At 38.2% G+C, this 17637-nt stretch overlaps 1 protein-coding gene across 1 annotated transcript in view; it reads right to left on the reverse strand.

Annotated features, from left to right (window-relative positions):
- AFF4 (AF4/FMR2 family member 4) overlaps positions 1 to 17637 on the reverse strand; it is an 87771-nt gene that overhangs the window by 17464 nt on the left and 52670 nt on the right. The window contains exons 5-12 of the mRNA XM_007943747.2: positions 14705 to 14741; positions 12391 to 12439; positions 8786 to 8840; positions 8284 to 8321; positions 7497 to 7659; positions 5277 to 6194; positions 1717 to 1805; positions 835 to 1075 (exon numbers count right to left, since the gene is read on the reverse strand). Coding sequence (XP_007941938.1) covers positions 835 to 1075; positions 1717 to 1805; positions 5277 to 6194; positions 7497 to 7659; positions 8284 to 8321; positions 8786 to 8840; positions 12391 to 12439; positions 14705 to 14741 — 1590 coding nt within the window. The remainder of the gene's footprint in view (positions 1 to 834; positions 1076 to 1716; positions 1806 to 5276; positions 6195 to 7496; positions 7660 to 8283; positions 8322 to 8785; positions 8841 to 12390; positions 12440 to 14704; positions 14742 to 17637) is intronic.

Genomic DNA, 17637 nt, shown 5'->3' on the forward strand with positions numbered 1-17637 from the left:
AAAAAATCAAAACAAAATGAAGAAAGCCTAAGGTTCATGTCGGATACCATCAAAAGGAATAACTTACGTGTCATTGGAATTCCAGAACAGGAAGAGAAAAGAGTTAAGGATCAAAGATGTCACTTTGGAGACTAAGGTGTGCCTAACCTAATCCATGGTATTTTCAACAGCCTTACCTGCATGTGAAAGCTGGACAATGAATAAGGAAGACCTAAGAAGAGCTGATGCCTTTGAACTGTGGTGCTGGTGAAAAATACTGAAAATGCCAAGGACTGCCAGAACAATGAACAAATCTGCCCTTGAATAAGCGCAGTCAGAATGCTCCTTAGAAGCCAGAACGGCCAGACTTTGTCTCATGTACTTTAGACACGCTGTCAGAAGAGATCAGTCCCTAAAGAAGGAGATCATGCTTGGCAGAGGGTCAGTGAATAAAGGGGAAGACCCTCAACAAGATGGACTGACACAGAGGCTGCAACGATGGGTCAAACACAGCAGGAACTGTGACGATGCAGAGGACTGCGCAGTATTTCGTTCTGTTGTACAGAGGCTTGGTATGAGTCAGAGCATAGCCAGAGCCGACTCAGTGGCACCCAACAACAACAACATCTTAATTAATACGTATGTGGGCAACTGACTTGATTGCTTTAATGGTCTCAGATCACTTTGCAAGTTTATCATCCAGATGGTGACATTTTGAGACAGTGCACAGGCCTATAAATTTAATGAGACATCTGCAAAATTTGAAAGCACAGAGTGTCACCCTGGAGAAGTCACATGGCAATCAAAGTGATTCTCAGAAGGCTCAGTGGCTCCTTTCCCCCCGTCAACACTTACCTTAACTTCCTTGGAGCTACTGGAAGTCTTCCCGTCAGTCTTCTTCTGTTTTGATGTGGAGGAACTGTTTTTGCTGCTGCCACTATTCTCCTTGTTGCTATTATTACTTGACTTTAAGGAGGAAGACTGACTAATAGTCCTCTTCCGAGAGCCATGCTCTGTTTTTGGATCTTTTGAAGGAACAGGCCCAGCAGGAGAAGGCAACAAATCCTTTTCTTTTGCAGCGTTCTGTTTAGATGACCTGCCAAACCAAACAAATGCCCTCATTTCTTCACACAGTAATACAGGGGTGGTAGGTTTTTCCCATTCCTCTTTGCCTTCTTTTCAAGACAAATTTGATTTTTCCCGTTTGATTACTAGGACACGATTTCTGTAAAAATAAAACTAACTTCCATGAGGGTAGACATCTTACCTGTCTCCCATTACCCCATGGCTATATACATAGTGCCTAAAACACAACCTACCACACATTAAGTATTCAATAAATATTTGTTCAATGAACAAGTAGATAAATGGTGAATGAAGAGATTAATGCTCTCAAGTTAGCAACTAGTTTCAATTGCTATAATTTACTAGCAATTGCTAGTTATAGGTAAGTTTGCTATCTAACCCAGAAAGTGGTAAAGCTTCTTTTTCTTATTTCTTATGCCATACTCACCTTATGCCATCAAGAAAAAGAAGAGATGAAGAAATGACTGAATCTTAAATCTTTCCAGCCCTATGAACTAAAAGCAAAAACTCCCACTATTTTGGTGTATGTACACATGTGTGTGTAAATGCTTATTAAAGGAACACTCAAAGAGCATGCATGGTACAAAGTACCCAATCACAATGATGTCCATATATTAGCAACACTGGCATGCAGTGTGTTTGGGGACATACTCTCTGCTGCTGGATGGCTTGTGGCCTGCTGAATTCTTATCCTCTGTTTTGGGTTTCTTGCTTTCACTGGCTCTGTTGTCATCTTCATTCTGAGTGAAGAACAGAAAATAGCCAGAAATTACCAGGTCTGACTTTCACTCATCCAACTTCAGTTTCCAGCACTAGTCACTCCCAAACAGTTCATCCCTGTTAAAGTACAGAAAGAAGTTTGAACACTGTCGCTTAGACAATGTTAAATAAATTAACTTTTAAGACTGAAAAGTATCCCATTTTAGATACATAGAGCCCAAATACTGAACAGATTTCCTATGTCTTGTAGATGGCATTTTTTTAGACTAATGATTTTGGGGAAGGGAGTGTTGTCTATTATATTTAAATTGAGATATAATTCACAATTAAACATTAACTGGTAGTCACAATTCAATTTAAAACTCACCCTTTTAAAATACACAAGTCAATGATTTTTAGTATATTCACAGAGTTGATGCAACTATCACCACAATCGATTTTAGAACATTTTCATTACCTTAAAAAATAACCCTGTACCTATTAGCAGTCATTTTCCATTCCCCCTTTCCCCAACCGCTGACAGTCTATTTTCTATTATTATCTGAATATTTCATATAAATGGAATAATTATATAATATGTAATCTTTCGTGTCTGGCTTCTTTCATTAAGCATGTTTAAAAGCTCATATGTGATAGCATGTATCAGTATGTCATTCCTTTTTATAGCTGAATAATATTTCACAGTATAGATAGAACACATTTTATTCATCCATTCATTAGCTGGTAACTATATGTGTTGTTCTCACTTTTTATCTATTATGAACAATGTGGCTGTGAGCATTTTTGTGTAAGTTTCTGTAAGGACGTATGTTCTCATTTTCCTTGGGTATATACCTAGGAGTGAAATTGTTGGCTTATATGGTAACTCTCTGTTTAACTTTTTGAGGAACTGTTAAACTCTTTTCTAAATCAGCTATACCATTTTACATTCCCACCAACAAATATACCAAAAACAAAACAAAACAAAAACCACCACCACTGAGTTGATTCCAACTCAGAGCAACCTTGAAGGGCAGAACAGAACTGCCCCATAAGGTTTCCAAGGCTGTAAATCTTCACAGAAGCAGAATGCACTTCATCTTTCTCCTGTGGAGTTGCTGGAGAGTTTGAACCTCTGACCTTTGGGTTAGCAGGCCGATGCTTTAACCATCAGAGCTCCTGCCAGCAAGTACAAATTTCTTCACATACTTGCTAATACTTTTATTATCTTTCTTTTTGATTATAGCCAAATCGAATAGTTTTATTCTTTAAGCTTTTTAATTGTGATTTGGGTGAAAAGTTTATAGTGTAAATTGGTTTTCCGTTCAATAATTCATACACATTTTGAAGCCTAATGATTTTGAAAAATTTTCTGTCTGAAAAACATAAGCTGTGGGCCCACCTATAATTTTCAATATACTTTCCTTGATGAATCTAAATTTAATTATTATTTCTAATATCAGGATACAAGACTGCAAATAATCTGTCACAGTAAAATAGCCTATTCTCTTACACAAAATGATTAAAGACAGACACATGAAAACATGATAGAAAGGCAGCTACATCCCTCATTAGCCTTGAATGGGTTTCCTTTCAATCTCTAGAAACCGTCTCTGATACTTGCCATGAATTTCAAAAACCTATCACTGGTTTCCTAGTGTTATGTATTTTATAAAATAAAAATCTGACCTATAGGTATTGTTACATAGGTACTGATGAGGGGAAGGGAGGAGATATATAACCCTTTTAGAAGGGGATATTTTTTTATTTCAAGTTATATATACATTCTGTAAAAAAATTCACACAAAAAAGTAAAAAAGGACTTTCACTTTCTGTATTAATGATGTTTGAATAACTTCTTTTTGTTGTTAGCTGCCACTGAATAGGCCCTTGACTCATGGCAACCCTGTGCACAATGAATGAAACGCTGCCAGGTGCTGTACCATCCCGATCTATTGTGGATCGGACCAGTGAGATCCATAGCGTTTTCACTGGCTGATTTTCAGACCTAGGCCCTTCTTCCTTTTCTGTCTTAGTCTGAAAGAGCTGCTGAAACCTGTTCAGGATCATAGAAACATGCAAGCATTCTCTGACAGGCGGATGGTGGCTGAGCATGAGGTGCATTAGCTGGGAATCGAACCTGGGTCTTCCACATGGAATGCAAGAATTCTATGACTGAACGATCCCTGCTTCCTTGACTAGGTTATAGAGAACATGCAAAACTTTTCTAAAACAAAAAAAGGACCATTTTTATTAAGTCTCATAGGAAATACCCCCTTTTTCTACAGAGCAGAGCTTACTATATACAAGTTGTTATTCTATGCAATTCTATAAATAAATTTCATAACCAAGTCTAGCAATCTGATGCCATGGGCTGTAGGAGGCAGCAGCCCTAAACAGCTTACTAGTTGAGTGAAGCATTCCCACAATAATGGAAACTTACTGGCTAATAGTATGAAGAAGAATATATTTCAGTTTTCTAGAAATTATTACCTTAATTTTTCTGAATATATATCACCTGCACATAGTACTGTAGTTTTAAGAAAAGAGAAAAAAAACCTCTGGATCACTTCCTTTACAAAAATGCTCTATTCTCCCTATCCCTACATGTGATTCTCAGACCAACTGAGGTCTGTGTTTCAAGCTCCCCTAGAAAAGCCACTCTCATATCCATCTGTTCATCTGTCTCAAACTTTTTCACCTGTTTACAGTCATACTCACAAATATGTATCAATATGTATTCTTCAACACTGATTATTAAAATCTTCTTTCCTCTAAAACTCCTCAATAAAGTTCAAAAACAACCAAGCTGTTTTTCTCCAAAGAGCCTCTGTTGATATATATAGCTGTTCAGCTCTTTCTATTATGTGACTACCATCCTCCAATCACAGGTTTTCACATTTCCTAGGTCTTTTTTTAAAAAAAAAGTTGACCTTAAACGTGTACCAAGTTTTGTCTCTAAATCCAAATTACCTTGGCAATGTTTAAGGATGAGATCTAGCTATGAACAGTAAATTGGTGAAATTCTTAGGAACATGTCAAAATCAGTGGGTTCATTTTTTAGCTGGAAAGCAGATTAGGCAGTAATCTTAAAAGTGTAAACTGGCCTGGGTTTAAGACATAAGAGAGCGATGGGGATTGTAACAACCTGGAGAGTATAGATCTCAACTAAAGAATATAAAGACTAAAATTTGAGGAAGGCCACAAAGGCCCATTTGCAGTCTCTCCTCCTCTTACCTCTATAATGGTCAGCACATACTCTGAACAGATGTGCTAGCTCGTTTCTTATAGATTAAAAATGACCTACTTAACCAAAGGAGGCTGAGGCACAACCATAATGCCCCTCAAGGGACTGTTCCACACGTAGCCTCAACTGAGCCTTGGACTCACTCTTTTTCCCTAACAGCTCATGACCCACCTAGTAATTCTGCTGCTTAATGGTATTTTCGTAGAATTTCACATTCTGAGGTTTAAAAACAAACCACCATCACCAACAAAAACCCTTTACAAACCTTGTGTTTCCTCTTGCCTTTGTTAGAAACCTTTTCTGAGGCTTGTTTCTGAGCCTCTCTTGTGTGCTTTTCTGGTACATTTTTCTTTTCCCCCTTGGGCGGCTCTGTTTCTTTGTAAGGCTTTCCTGGTATTCTAGTCAAGAGATTCAGGTCAATCTTCACAATAAGTGGATACCTGTCATCAGGCTCACTGAGGGGTGAAAGAAGTTCCTTCTCTTCCATAGGAGAGAACATTCGTTGCCGGAAAAAGCTGTCTTCTTCCTCCACTGAGGAGGGCTTAACAGGAGTCCTACTGCTCTCAGGGTATTTAGGAGTTTGTGAGGAAGGAGGAAGGCTCTCGCTTTCATCCGAATCTGAGGATGAGGTATCTGTTTCTATGATTTCCCTGGATTTCTGGGAAGGTTTACTCGTTGACTTGTATTTCTTTTTCTCTGCTGTGGGTCGAGGGGAAGATTTGGACTCCTTCTTTATATTGGGTTTCCTTGAGCCTTTGGTGGCTGCCTTGTGTCTGCTTGAGGGCATGCTGGTGGGCATGTCAACTGGGGTTTCACTTTCTATCTTCAGGCCTCCACGGGGCTCTTCAGCAGCTGCCTTCTCAGTCTTTTTGGGTTGTTTTTTGCCTACAGTTCTCCTCTGTGTTGTACTGTCACTCTGTGCAGGAGACTTCTGCCGCCCTCGTCCACTTTCTGATCCCTTTTGGACAGTTTTGGACTCTCGTCCGGGAGTAGCAGAACTTGTTTCTTTAGGTCCACCTGGATCAGTGTAGCTATTCCCTGTGCCCTGTTCTCGGCCTTCCTTTTTATAGCCTTGAGATGATGGGATATTACTGTCCACAGAAGACGCTGGTGATACTTTATGTGGATTCACTTTATTCAACCAATTATCAAGCTGCCATTTGTTTGTTGGTGGTGGTTCAGGCTGAAAACAGAAAGAATTATGCTTTTATTGATAATGAAGCTTTCTCCCTCTTCTACAATCTCAAAGAAGAAGAAAAAAAATATAATGTCTGATATCACAAAAGCGTTAGCTAACAGGAAGGGGTTAATGGTTCTGACTGACCCAAAGCAAAGGGCTGAATACTGACTATTATTTCTAATCACTTGAATGAGAAGATAAGTTTAAATGTTATTGTTGTTGTTATGTGCCGTTGAGTCCAACTTGACTCATAGCGACCCCTCCTTGGGTTTCTGAGGCAGTATCACTACGGAAGTAGGATGGCCCAACCTTCCTTCTGAGGAGTGGCTGGTGGGTTTGAACTGCCAGCCGTCTGGTTAGCAGGCAAGTGTCTTAGCCACTATGCTACCAGAGCTCCCTGCCGTCGAGTCGAATCCGACTCATAGCGACCCCTCCTTGGGTTTCTGAGGCAGTATCACTACAGAAGTAGGATTGCCCAACCTTCCTTCCGAGGAGTGGCTGGTGGGTTTGAACTGCCAGCTGTCTGGTTAGCAGGCAAGTGTCTTAGCCACTATGCTGCCAGAGCTCCTTATAGATGGCCTTTAAACAGCAAATATTCTTGTCAGAATCCCACTTCAAAAGCATTATTACAAATGACTAATAAATTTAATTCTAGAAAGTAAATAAATAACGTGTTATGTTACATGCCGTTGAGTCAGACCTGACTCATAGTGATCCCTCCTTGGGTTTCCGAGGCAGTATCACTATGGAAGTAGATTGCCCAACCTTCCTTAAAGCTATAGTAGAACTGGAAGCTCTGGTGGCATAGTGCCTAAGGCACCTGACTGCTAACCAGAGGGTTGGCGGTTCAAACCCACCAGCCACTCCTCAGAAGGAAGATCGGGCAATCTACTTACGTAGTGATAGCACCTCAGAAACCCAAGGAGGGTTGCTATGAGTCAGAGATGACTTGACGGCACATAACGACAACATAGTAGAATTATACTATAGAAGAGCTCTTTTTATCCACAACAACAACAACAAAACCTATGAACTACCATCTTGAGACACAAAAAGTAAAGCCCAAATTTAAGAAATCCAATATTTTAGTGACTTATATCATGACCCCAAGCTGTTCCTAATGTAGAGGAAAATGTTTGCTCAAATAACAGGGAAACTGAAGTATCTGGGTGTCCTCCAAGACACACAGTTCAATTTCTTTGTGTCAGAATATATAACCTTCTTTCCTTCACCTTTTATATTTAACTTAGCTCTTAACTGGATGTCACCAGGGGCCTTGGAAGCGGCCCTCTGTCTCCCTCTCACCTCAGGAGATGCACTCTGGGATGGCTCATTTGCCTCACTGTCACTGGAACTACTTTCACTCTCTGAGTCGGATCCAGAGCTGCTTTCAGATCCACTGTGGCTGCTAGAATCGTCCCTGGAGTTATCAGCTCCTTCACTGTTATGGTGTGAAGGTTCAGAGTTACTGAAAGAGATAAAACATAAAAATCACCAAAGTTTTTTTATAATGACAACAGGAAAACATCCAAATTAACAATCAACTTTATTTATAATGTTTACTCCTTCTTAAGCCATTAAATTCTACAACTCTAGAACTTCATTATAAATGAAATAAATACTTTCTTAGAAAAAGTTTCTGATGTGCTGCTCAGCTGTAATGTTGTTGTGTGCCATCGAGTCAGTGCTGACTCACAGCAACCCTGTAAGACAGAGTAGAAATGCCCCATAGGGCTTCCTAGGCTGACATCTTTACAGAAGCAAATGCCAGGGCTTTTCTCCCTTGGAGCCGCTGGTGGGTTAGAACCTCCAACCTTTTGGTTAGCAGCTGAGTGCTTAAGCATTTGTGCCACTAAAGCTCCTTTCATCTGTAATACTTATCTTTAAAAACAGTTTTATTGAGTTATAATTTACCTATCATAGAATTCACCCATTTTAAGTGCACAACTAAATGATTTTTAGGCAATTTACAGAGTTGTGGAACCATTACCATAATCAACATTATTTATAAGCCACTTATTATATCAGTACAATGTTATCAGACTGACCCCAATCCTCTAAAAAACAAATAAATGAATAAAAGGAAGCCTACCTTCCTGGTGTACTCCTTGGCATTGTCTTATCACAATCCTAAAATTAGAGCATGAGAGGGAAATCTGAGAATGAATAAATAGCACGCTATCTGCTTAATGTGAACAATATCTAAAATCTTAATAGGAAAAACTGGCTTCTCAAATGTGTGTGTTGATATTTACTTAACAATACTTATGACATACTGTTTTTACCTAAACAATAAATGAATTGCCAGGACAAGCTTTGTTAATAGTCCTTGTTAACAATAGCATGCTTCATGAGTATGTTCTGATTTATGGCCAAGTTATTAAGGAAAAGCCAACTTTTTTAACAATGAGGAAAAATTATGATTTTTTTTTTTTTTTAAGGAGAAAACTGCAACATTACAGTATCTGAAAGCTTATAGGAAGAAACTTATTTTAAATAACTAGATCATAAATGTAGTAGTTATAAATTCTTATAAAACACAATGAGAACAAATGCCGTACGAGACTGGCAAAATCATACAGTAGTACACACACCTGTTCCCCATCACTGTCTTCACTGCTGCTTAGTTTTAAGTCATCCTTTAACATACTAGAGGGAAAAGGCAGAAAGGGTCATTATTTTTTTGAACTGTTCATAATGGTATACCAGAGTATAAACAGCTACCAAGAATTCTAGGAGCAATCATTATGGTAGCCAAAGATTTAGTTGTAAAACAAAACAAAACAAAACAAAAATAAAAACAAGTCTTATTCTATGTGGGTTGGTTCATATTTATAGTAGAAATTTTAAATGAAGGAAATTATCCATTTCACAAGTTCTAACCTTTCCACAAAATATTCATCTTTCTTTTCAAACTAAACAAAATCTACCTTCTGTAAACTTTTATTCACTTCTGTTATTTCTAACTTTTCTTTAATTCCATACACATTAATTCTCTCTCTGAGCCAAAGTACCATACTCATACTCAATAGTCCAGTAGAGAGAAATAACTCCTAAAAAGAAGGAAGATAAAACATAAGCATTAAGCAATTCTTTGTCCCCAATGTTACATGAAGGAAGATTTCTACCACTGTCAACAACTGGGTTGTAAAAGTCAGAACATAAATTCTAAGTCAAAGCTCTAGTCCAGAGATGCCTTACTATGAAAGACAAGTGCCCTCTGCAGAAATAACAATTTTGGGTAAAAGACTTGGCTATATAACAGAAATGGTCATCTTTGAATAAAAATATTTCAAGGTTCCAAATCTTTCTTGATCAAAATTCAAATCAATTTAAACACACACACACACACACAAATATTACATATAAGCAGATAGTTCCTGAAATATTTTTTTGAAAGTGAAATTAAATATTTAAATTTTCCTTGAGGCCATAAAACCAAAACTATTAAAATTAAAATCTGAGTAATGAACCACAAAAGCATTTCTTGCCTTTTTATAGGAAAGGAAAAATTATTACAAAGCTTAGGGGAAACCACAAGTAGGAAAATGTTTTAATTTTTCATTATCAGTAGTTCTATTACCTTTCTTAAGATTTCATGCCAGTCTCCAATCAGTGGAAAAGAAATCTTCTTTCACTCTAATAACTACTTCTACTCTCCCCTCAAAGTTTAACCCGAGTTTGTAAATCTGACCTTAAGTTCAGAGCATTACACAAAAGACCACTTTGAAATAAAGTAACCTGATGATTGCAGAATTATGAAAAGTATTTTAAGATTGGCCCAATTTAGTGGGTTAGAGAAGAAGAAATTTTCTTTTGGGCAAGGGCTTAGTTCATCTGATTTTCTGTAAGGAAATGTGCTTACTCTGAATTCTTGCAGCCTTTATATTTAAATAATAGCTCAATGAACCAGTTTAAACATGTAAATATGTCAAAGATTACATCAGAGTACTCAAGGACCTGCATGCTTTGGTTTCTTCATCAACCAAAGTGATATGCACATATGTGGCAAGCACCTATCAGTTCTTTGCATATAATTTTAATTCTTTAGCAGTGAGGGGGATACTTCTTATCAGCTGGCACTGTGGCCACAATAACATGTGATTTGAGGAATTCATTTTTTAAACTGGAATTAATTATTAGCTAATGCATCCACATAAGAGCTCTGGTGGCATAGTGCCTAAGGCATTTGACTGCTAATCAGAAGGCTGTTTTTTTTAAATTTTTAAAAAAATTTTATTGTGATTTGGGTGAAGTTTACAGAGCAAATTCACTTTCCATATAGCAGTTCACATACACTTTGTCTCATGACATTGACTACAATTTACCACAATGCCAACAGCTCCCCTCCCACTTCCTCCCCACACTTTCCTCTTCCCTGTGTCCTTCCTTCCATGCACTCCTGCCCCCTGAGCTATGTCCCTGTGCATACACAGCTCTTCTATTCTCCCATGATTGTTCTCTCCAAGGAGTGTATCTACCTCAGGCAAACATTCACCTCATATGCTTGTCTTTTGTTTGGCTGGAAGCCACAGGTGTGGGTTCAATTCCAGACTTGAAGGGCAGCTAGGGGCCATAGCCTCAGTGGTTCCATCAGGCTCTATCAGACCAGCAAACCTGGCCCGTCTTTTTTTTTTTTTTCTCCAAATGATTTTCACTTTTGTTCCACATTGTTCTCCCTCTCTATCTAGGATCTCCTATATAGATCACCCTCTGAGTGGTTGACAATGGTAGCTGGGCACCATCTAGTTCTTCTGGTCTCATAGTCATATAGGCTGAGGATCACATGGTGTACCAGTCACTTGGACTAATTGTTTCCATGAATCTTTGTTTTTTTTTCATTCTTCTTTGACCTGGATGAGGAGAGACCCATCGTTGTGCATCTAGATGGCTGCTTATAAGCTTTTAAGATCCCAGTCACTACTTGCCAAAGTAGGAGGTGGAACAGTGTTTTGTGTAGTGTGTTATGCCAATTGAGCTTGACGTCCCCTGTGACTATGGTCCCGAGCCCACAGGTTCAACTACTTGCTTGCTCTGGGTAGCTGGCTATAACCAAGAAGTGACTACAAACTTGTCCCTTGTCAGCTCTACTATATACCTGGGAATTCTTACAGAAGACACAAATACACTCATAGAAACATTTTCTGCCAACCCTATACATGGTCTTGGGCACACTCCCCCCTGCATAGACATACCTAATAGTTCAGCCTGTCCATCCATCTATCCACCCATATAGCCATGTTTGCCCAGAAAGCTGGTTTTAAATGGCATCGTGCCTAAGGCATTTGACTACTAACCACAAGGCTGGCGGTTCACACCCACCAGCCATTCCTTGGAAGGAAGACTGGGCAATCTACTTCCGTACAGATACCACCTCAGAAACCCAACGAGGGGTTGCTATGAGTTGGGACCGGCTCGATGGCAGTGAGTTTGGTTTGTTTTTTTGCATCAGCATATTGCATTATGATATATACCTTTCTAGTTCTGTCTACAAAATAAAAATAAGAAAACATAAAGACAGTACAGATTATGTTGCTTAATATGTAAATACAGTAAAAGCTAGGTTAATATTCTACATTTGAGGAGCTCTGGTAGCATAGTGGCTAAAGCACTTGTCTGCTAACCAGAAGGCTGGCAGTTCAAATCCACCAGCCACTCCTCGGAAGGAAGGTTGGGCAATCCTACTTCCGTAGTGATACTGCCCCGGAAACCGAAGGAGGGGTCGCTATGAGTTGGGGCCGACTCGACGGCACATAACAACAACAACAACAACAATATTCTACATTTAGAGGTTAAATGGAGGGCTAAGAGAATTGCTGTATTTTCCATTGTCTTCTTTATTAAACACAAACTATGAACAAACACAGAGACAACTCTGAAAGATGAGAAAGAACTGTGTCCTAGAGAAGGTAAACTATGGCCCAAAGCCAAATCTGGCCCTCCACTTGTTTTGTAAAGAGAGTTTGATTGGAACAGACCTATACCCTCTGGCTCTGGCTACTTTCATGCTACAACAGCAGAGCTGAGTAATTAGGACAGAAATACCTGGCCAACAAAGCCTAAAACATTTACTCTCTGGTCCTTTATATAAAAGTTTGCTTAACCTTGCCTTAAAGGATTAGGTACATATTTCTATGCGTTGTTCAAAATATCCAGATACAGATAGACTTGAAGCAAAACAAACAAACACTAAACTTACGATTTAGACTGGTGTCCATTTGACGTTTTAGAGGAAGGATTGTATCTTTCTAGAAAAAGAGAATGCAGAAATAAGCAACTAAAGTGTAATTATTTAGATTGTAAAATATCTACCCTCAAGGAAACATTAAAACAATGATACATAATTTTTCATCATCAAATTGGTAACACTTTAAAGTAGTCTGATAATATGAGAAGCTGTTAAGTATATGGGGGGTAACAGGCATGTACACATTCGCTGTTGGTAAGACAAACTCATACAATCTTTTTTGAAGGCAATCTGGTAATAACTCTTTTATCAATGTTGAAAATGCACAAATCTACTTACCTAGCAATTACAATGGAAGGAATTTGCAACAGGTATTTTGGGAGGAACATATACGAATGTACATACATACAGGCACACACATACACACACACACACGGATATTTATTTCAGCTTGGTCTGTAACAGCAAAACTGGAAACAAATTAAATGTCTACCACTAGGGGACTAGTTAAATAAATGGTTGGTGATCTGCTTCCACAAAGATTGCAGTCAAAACACCATGGAACCCATTTTCACTCTGTAACACATGGGGCTGCCATAAGTTGGAACAGACTTGACAGGAACAGATTTTTATATAATTTAGTAAAATTTTAAGGTTAAATAAAATGAGCAAGGGCTTTATTTTAATATAGAAACATCTCTAAAATAAATTAATCGTCTTGGTTCTCTAGTGCTACTATAACAAAATTACCACAAATGGACGGTTCTAACAAAAGGAATTTATTCTTTTATGGTTTAGGAGGCTAGAAGTCTGAATTCAGAGTGCTGGCTCTAGGGGCTAGGTGAAGATCCTTTGACCTTGCGCTTTTAGCTCTGCCTTTTGTTTCAGGCCCCTAGAATGAAACTAGAGGCTTCTTCTAACTCACACAGCTGCTGGCTGCTGAGGCTGACAAACCCAAGACTGGCAAGTAAAATGGTATAATCCCAAATCAGCAGGCAACAGGGCAGGCCACTGGTTCAAGTCCAGGAACTGGAGATGAAGACACAGCCAAATGTAGATCCAAAATGTGCCAAAAAACTAGAGATCTTTCCCAAAGCTTCTCTGTATATACTAGAAGCAAGCCACATCCTGAAGGCAACTTCACTTAACTGATTGGGAGCTCACAATAGATTCCACCATGGCAGTGCTTATAATCTCATCATGGGTAATAACTACATTCAGCTGCCAAGGCACTCAAAACCATGGCCCAGACAAGTTGATACACAACCTTAACTACCACATTAACTGAAAAACACAAGGTAATAAAAACTATATAGCTTATGATCTCATTTGCCAATAGCTTTGGGGGGAGGGGTAGAAGTAAGGATGAGACTTTCTTAAAAGAGAGGAGAAACTGCAAACTTTCTGGCCTATATAGTTAGCTATTTTCTGATATCAACAAGTGTCAGGTTCCTTTTTCCTGCAAATACACCTTCAATGCATAACTAAGAAATGGACATATAGTTATGGAAAGTTCATTAACAACACTAAAGAGATAATTTTTTTAGTTTCACGTCTAAAGATCACTAAGGTAAGGATCACAAGTCAAGGATCAAAAAATTCTACATTTCCATCTCCCTCAAAATAGCTCACCACCAGTTTAAATATACTTTAATCATTAAAAAAGTTATTGCTCTTGGTAAAGACAACATCTGTTTTATTACAGAACTACAAGGTGAAACCTAGACATTTGCAATAATTCCTAACCTTATCATTATTAATCTGCACAACTACTATCTCTTGGAACTACATTTGAATTCCCTAATGTTATCTTCCCCCCAAGTTCTGCTAAAAAATTAAGGGAGTAGGAGTGAAGGGGGTAGTATATAGCAGACAGCAGCCTTTCTTTCCAAATCAAAAGACCCAGGAAAAACAAATAGTGAGCTTATAGATACAGGAAGGGAAGAGCCGTGGTCAACTACAATGACCTCTTCTTCCCTGGAATTTTACCATTATAGAACCAAGTCATTTTCATGAGGACACAGAAAAAGAGTAAATGGTCTTGGGTTTATGAGGTGCTCATCAAACAGAATTCATTAACTTTCAACATTAATTCAAATACTTAATAAAAAAAACTAATTTTGATCTCCAATGCCTTACAAGTCTTCATTTTTTAAAAAAATATACCAAGATTCAGCTCAACCCATTACTAATCATCAGATTATAAAAATGTGAATAAAACATGCAAAAAAAAAAAAAAGATTAAAGCTGTCTCTGATGTGACCATGAGAACTGGAATGCTCAAAAATAGCTTAATTTAAAAACCAAAAGAAACAGAAACACTTACTTTGCTCTCCAGGGCCAAAATTGGACTGTTGAGACTCCTAAGAAAAAGGAATACAAAGCATTATTAAGAAAGAAAAGTTCATTAGTGAAAAATATTTCAAATCAAACTATTCAATTCCAGCTAATTTAATGAAAGATACTATTAGGTTCCTTAAGAGCGCATAAATGAAAAAACAAAAAATTTAACGATCCTATCTGATCAGCCTTGGCAATTCTGTGGTTAATAAGGGACTTTCCCAGAGTTTAATATAAAAAGCTTTAAGCTACTTAATAGTCTTTATCATTCATTTCTTTTCAGCAGCATCCATGGTACTCATATCCTAATTTAGAGTCATAGAGAAGGAAATTATTTCAATTTAATATCTTTATCTAAAGAAAACGCATAACTAAAAAAAAAAAGTGATACAATATGTTAAGTGAAAACAGCTATACAACCTATATAGACTCAAAACATACCACTTTATGGACTAAATAAAACCCTATATAGCATTTAACTCCCTTCCATCCCATATCCCCAATATCTTATAAACATATAGCAGCTTGCAGAAGAGACTGTCATACACTTCTTTGTCACCCCCTCCCCATATTAGGGAAGTAACAGGTTACAATTCAGGATCAGGAACTTTTAGGATATAGTTCTTCAAACAGGACATCTTTCCTTCAACTGTGCCTGAAGGCAGGTCTCTCACTGGCCCTTGGTCCCTCTGCCCTGCTCGGGCAAGTGGTACAAAGCTTTTATAGCTTTGCTGATAGGTACCCAGAGAGGCACCCACTCTACCAGGAAGCCTCCTGTCCAAAGGCCCTCATCTTTCTTGCTCGGTGGGCCAGGAAGTCCATCATTATCTTGTGCCAGTCTCTTGGTGCCATCTATTGCCATCTCATCAAAGTGTTACAGCTTTGTCTCTTGTGTCAAAGAAGTTCAGTGCAGGCATCTCAGGTTGAAAGGATGGATTCTACTCACTCTTGGCTTTTCTTTCTTGAAGGTAGTAAGATCTCCCTTTCTATCTTTGTATGGCTCATTTTAAGCCCAGCAGGATGGCAAAACTAACCAATCTCATTAGGGTTCCATACACTTTATTTGCATAGTCCCACCTACACAAGGGTGCTGCTATGTACCTTATTTACATTACTAACAAGCTATCCAATCCCCTTGGTGGGTCACATTTGCATCCAAAAAACCAAACAAACTCATTGCCTGTGAGGGTGAGGGCAAGTCAGATTCATTGCTACCCCTCCTTGGGTTTCCAAGGCGCTATCTCTACAGGAGTAGATTGCCCAATCTTCTTTCTGAGGAGCATCTGGTGGGTCTGAACCACTGGCCTTCTGGTTAGCAGTCAAATGCCTTAGGCACTACGCCACCAGAGCTCCAACATTTGCACAATCCCACCCAATCATCTGGTGGAGGTCACAAAGATTATGGCTAGAAGAATAATTCATTACATCACAATAATTTTAATTTCTTTTTAAAAGAACAACTTTATTTTGAGTAGTATGGCCAAAACTTCATTTATATTATAATTATAATATAAAAAAACAATCCCCCCCTGCCACTGAGTTGATTCTGACTCATAGTAACCTGATAGGACAGAGCAGAACTGCCTCATCTTTCTCCCACAAAGTAGCTGGCAGGTTCAAACCACCGACCTTTTGGGTTCCAGCCAAATGCTTTAACCATTGTGCCACTGACCTCCTCATAACATTCCTTCAAACAATTACTTCAGTTAGTTCAAAGAATGACACCTTTCACTTTAGTTAGAATTTGCATTTTGCTTTAAATATGCCCAAGTCAATCCATGTAATAAGCTTTGGGATTCTGACTTTGCCTGATACTCTGATATTTCTTTTAAGGGTGAATCTTGGTAAGTGGCCAAATTCTTAATTTTTGCTATTTAACCATTTTTCTTTATCTTGCACTCTGACTCCATACATTCCAGATTATTTAATGGATTTGTAATAAACTTCCAAGACAAAGAGACATTTTTTGTTCATTTTTTGTCTGAAATCTTGACTTGTGTTCATTTTATGAAACAAAAAATAAGCTCCCCAAACACCCCAAAATTCAATTACTAAGACTTCTTTTAAGATCATTGCCAGTGGTTCCATAGTATGAGCCATCCTGAAGCTTGCTAATGTGGAGGAGGTCTCTTCTTTGTCACTCTTGTACTAACTCAGTGCCTGACACTCAGAAAACACTAGTAGAAAGTGGCATTCAATTTTCAAAAGACATTCAACTTGCAAGATCAGAAAGGCTGTAGGACTAAAATTACACAAACATCCCTAAAAATTAACTTAAAAATAATCACAGTCTTGTTTTAATGACAGAATCAACTGTGAAAAGAAATACAAATCGTATGAAAGTTAAAATATAATTTTGCTGTTAAGCACTGTAAATAGAGTAGGGGCCAATAGGTTATTCCTACGAATTGTGTTAAAAATGAAGCTATGAACTGCTTTTTGTTTTATACTCACTTACCTGGTAAATGGCCTAAAAGTTAGCAGCCCAAGCTTCCAAGTAATCTCTGGCTCCTTTCCCTCACCTCTGAAAAGTCAGCTCATCACCAAAGACTGCTACATTCTATCTCCAAAACACCCACTAAACCCAACACCATCTTCTTTCTATCTGTAGTGCAAAATATCTGAACACCCCCTTCCCCCATCTAACAATGGATTTTAACAAGATTCCCTGGGGATCTTGTTGAAAAGTAGTTTCTGATTCAGTATATCTGGGATGGAAAAGCAATTCCCAGCAGGGTTTGAACCTGACCAAACCAGTTCAAAGCCCTGATTAAGATTTAGTGCTAGTTATTACAATAGCCAAAACTTGGAAATAACCGAGATGTCCAACAAATGAGGAATGGATAACCAAACTTTGGTACATTCACACAATGGAATACTATGCAACGCTAAAGAATAATGTAGAATCTGCAAAACACC

Source organism: Orycteropus afer, unplaced genomic scaffold, assembly GCF_000298275.1.
Source record: "Orycteropus afer afer isolate SDZICR_OR568_19922 unplaced genomic scaffold, OryAfe1.0 scaffold00112, whole genome shotgun sequence".
NCBI classification, from domain to species: domain Eukaryota; kingdom Metazoa; phylum Chordata; class Mammalia; order Tubulidentata; family Orycteropodidae; genus Orycteropus; species Orycteropus afer.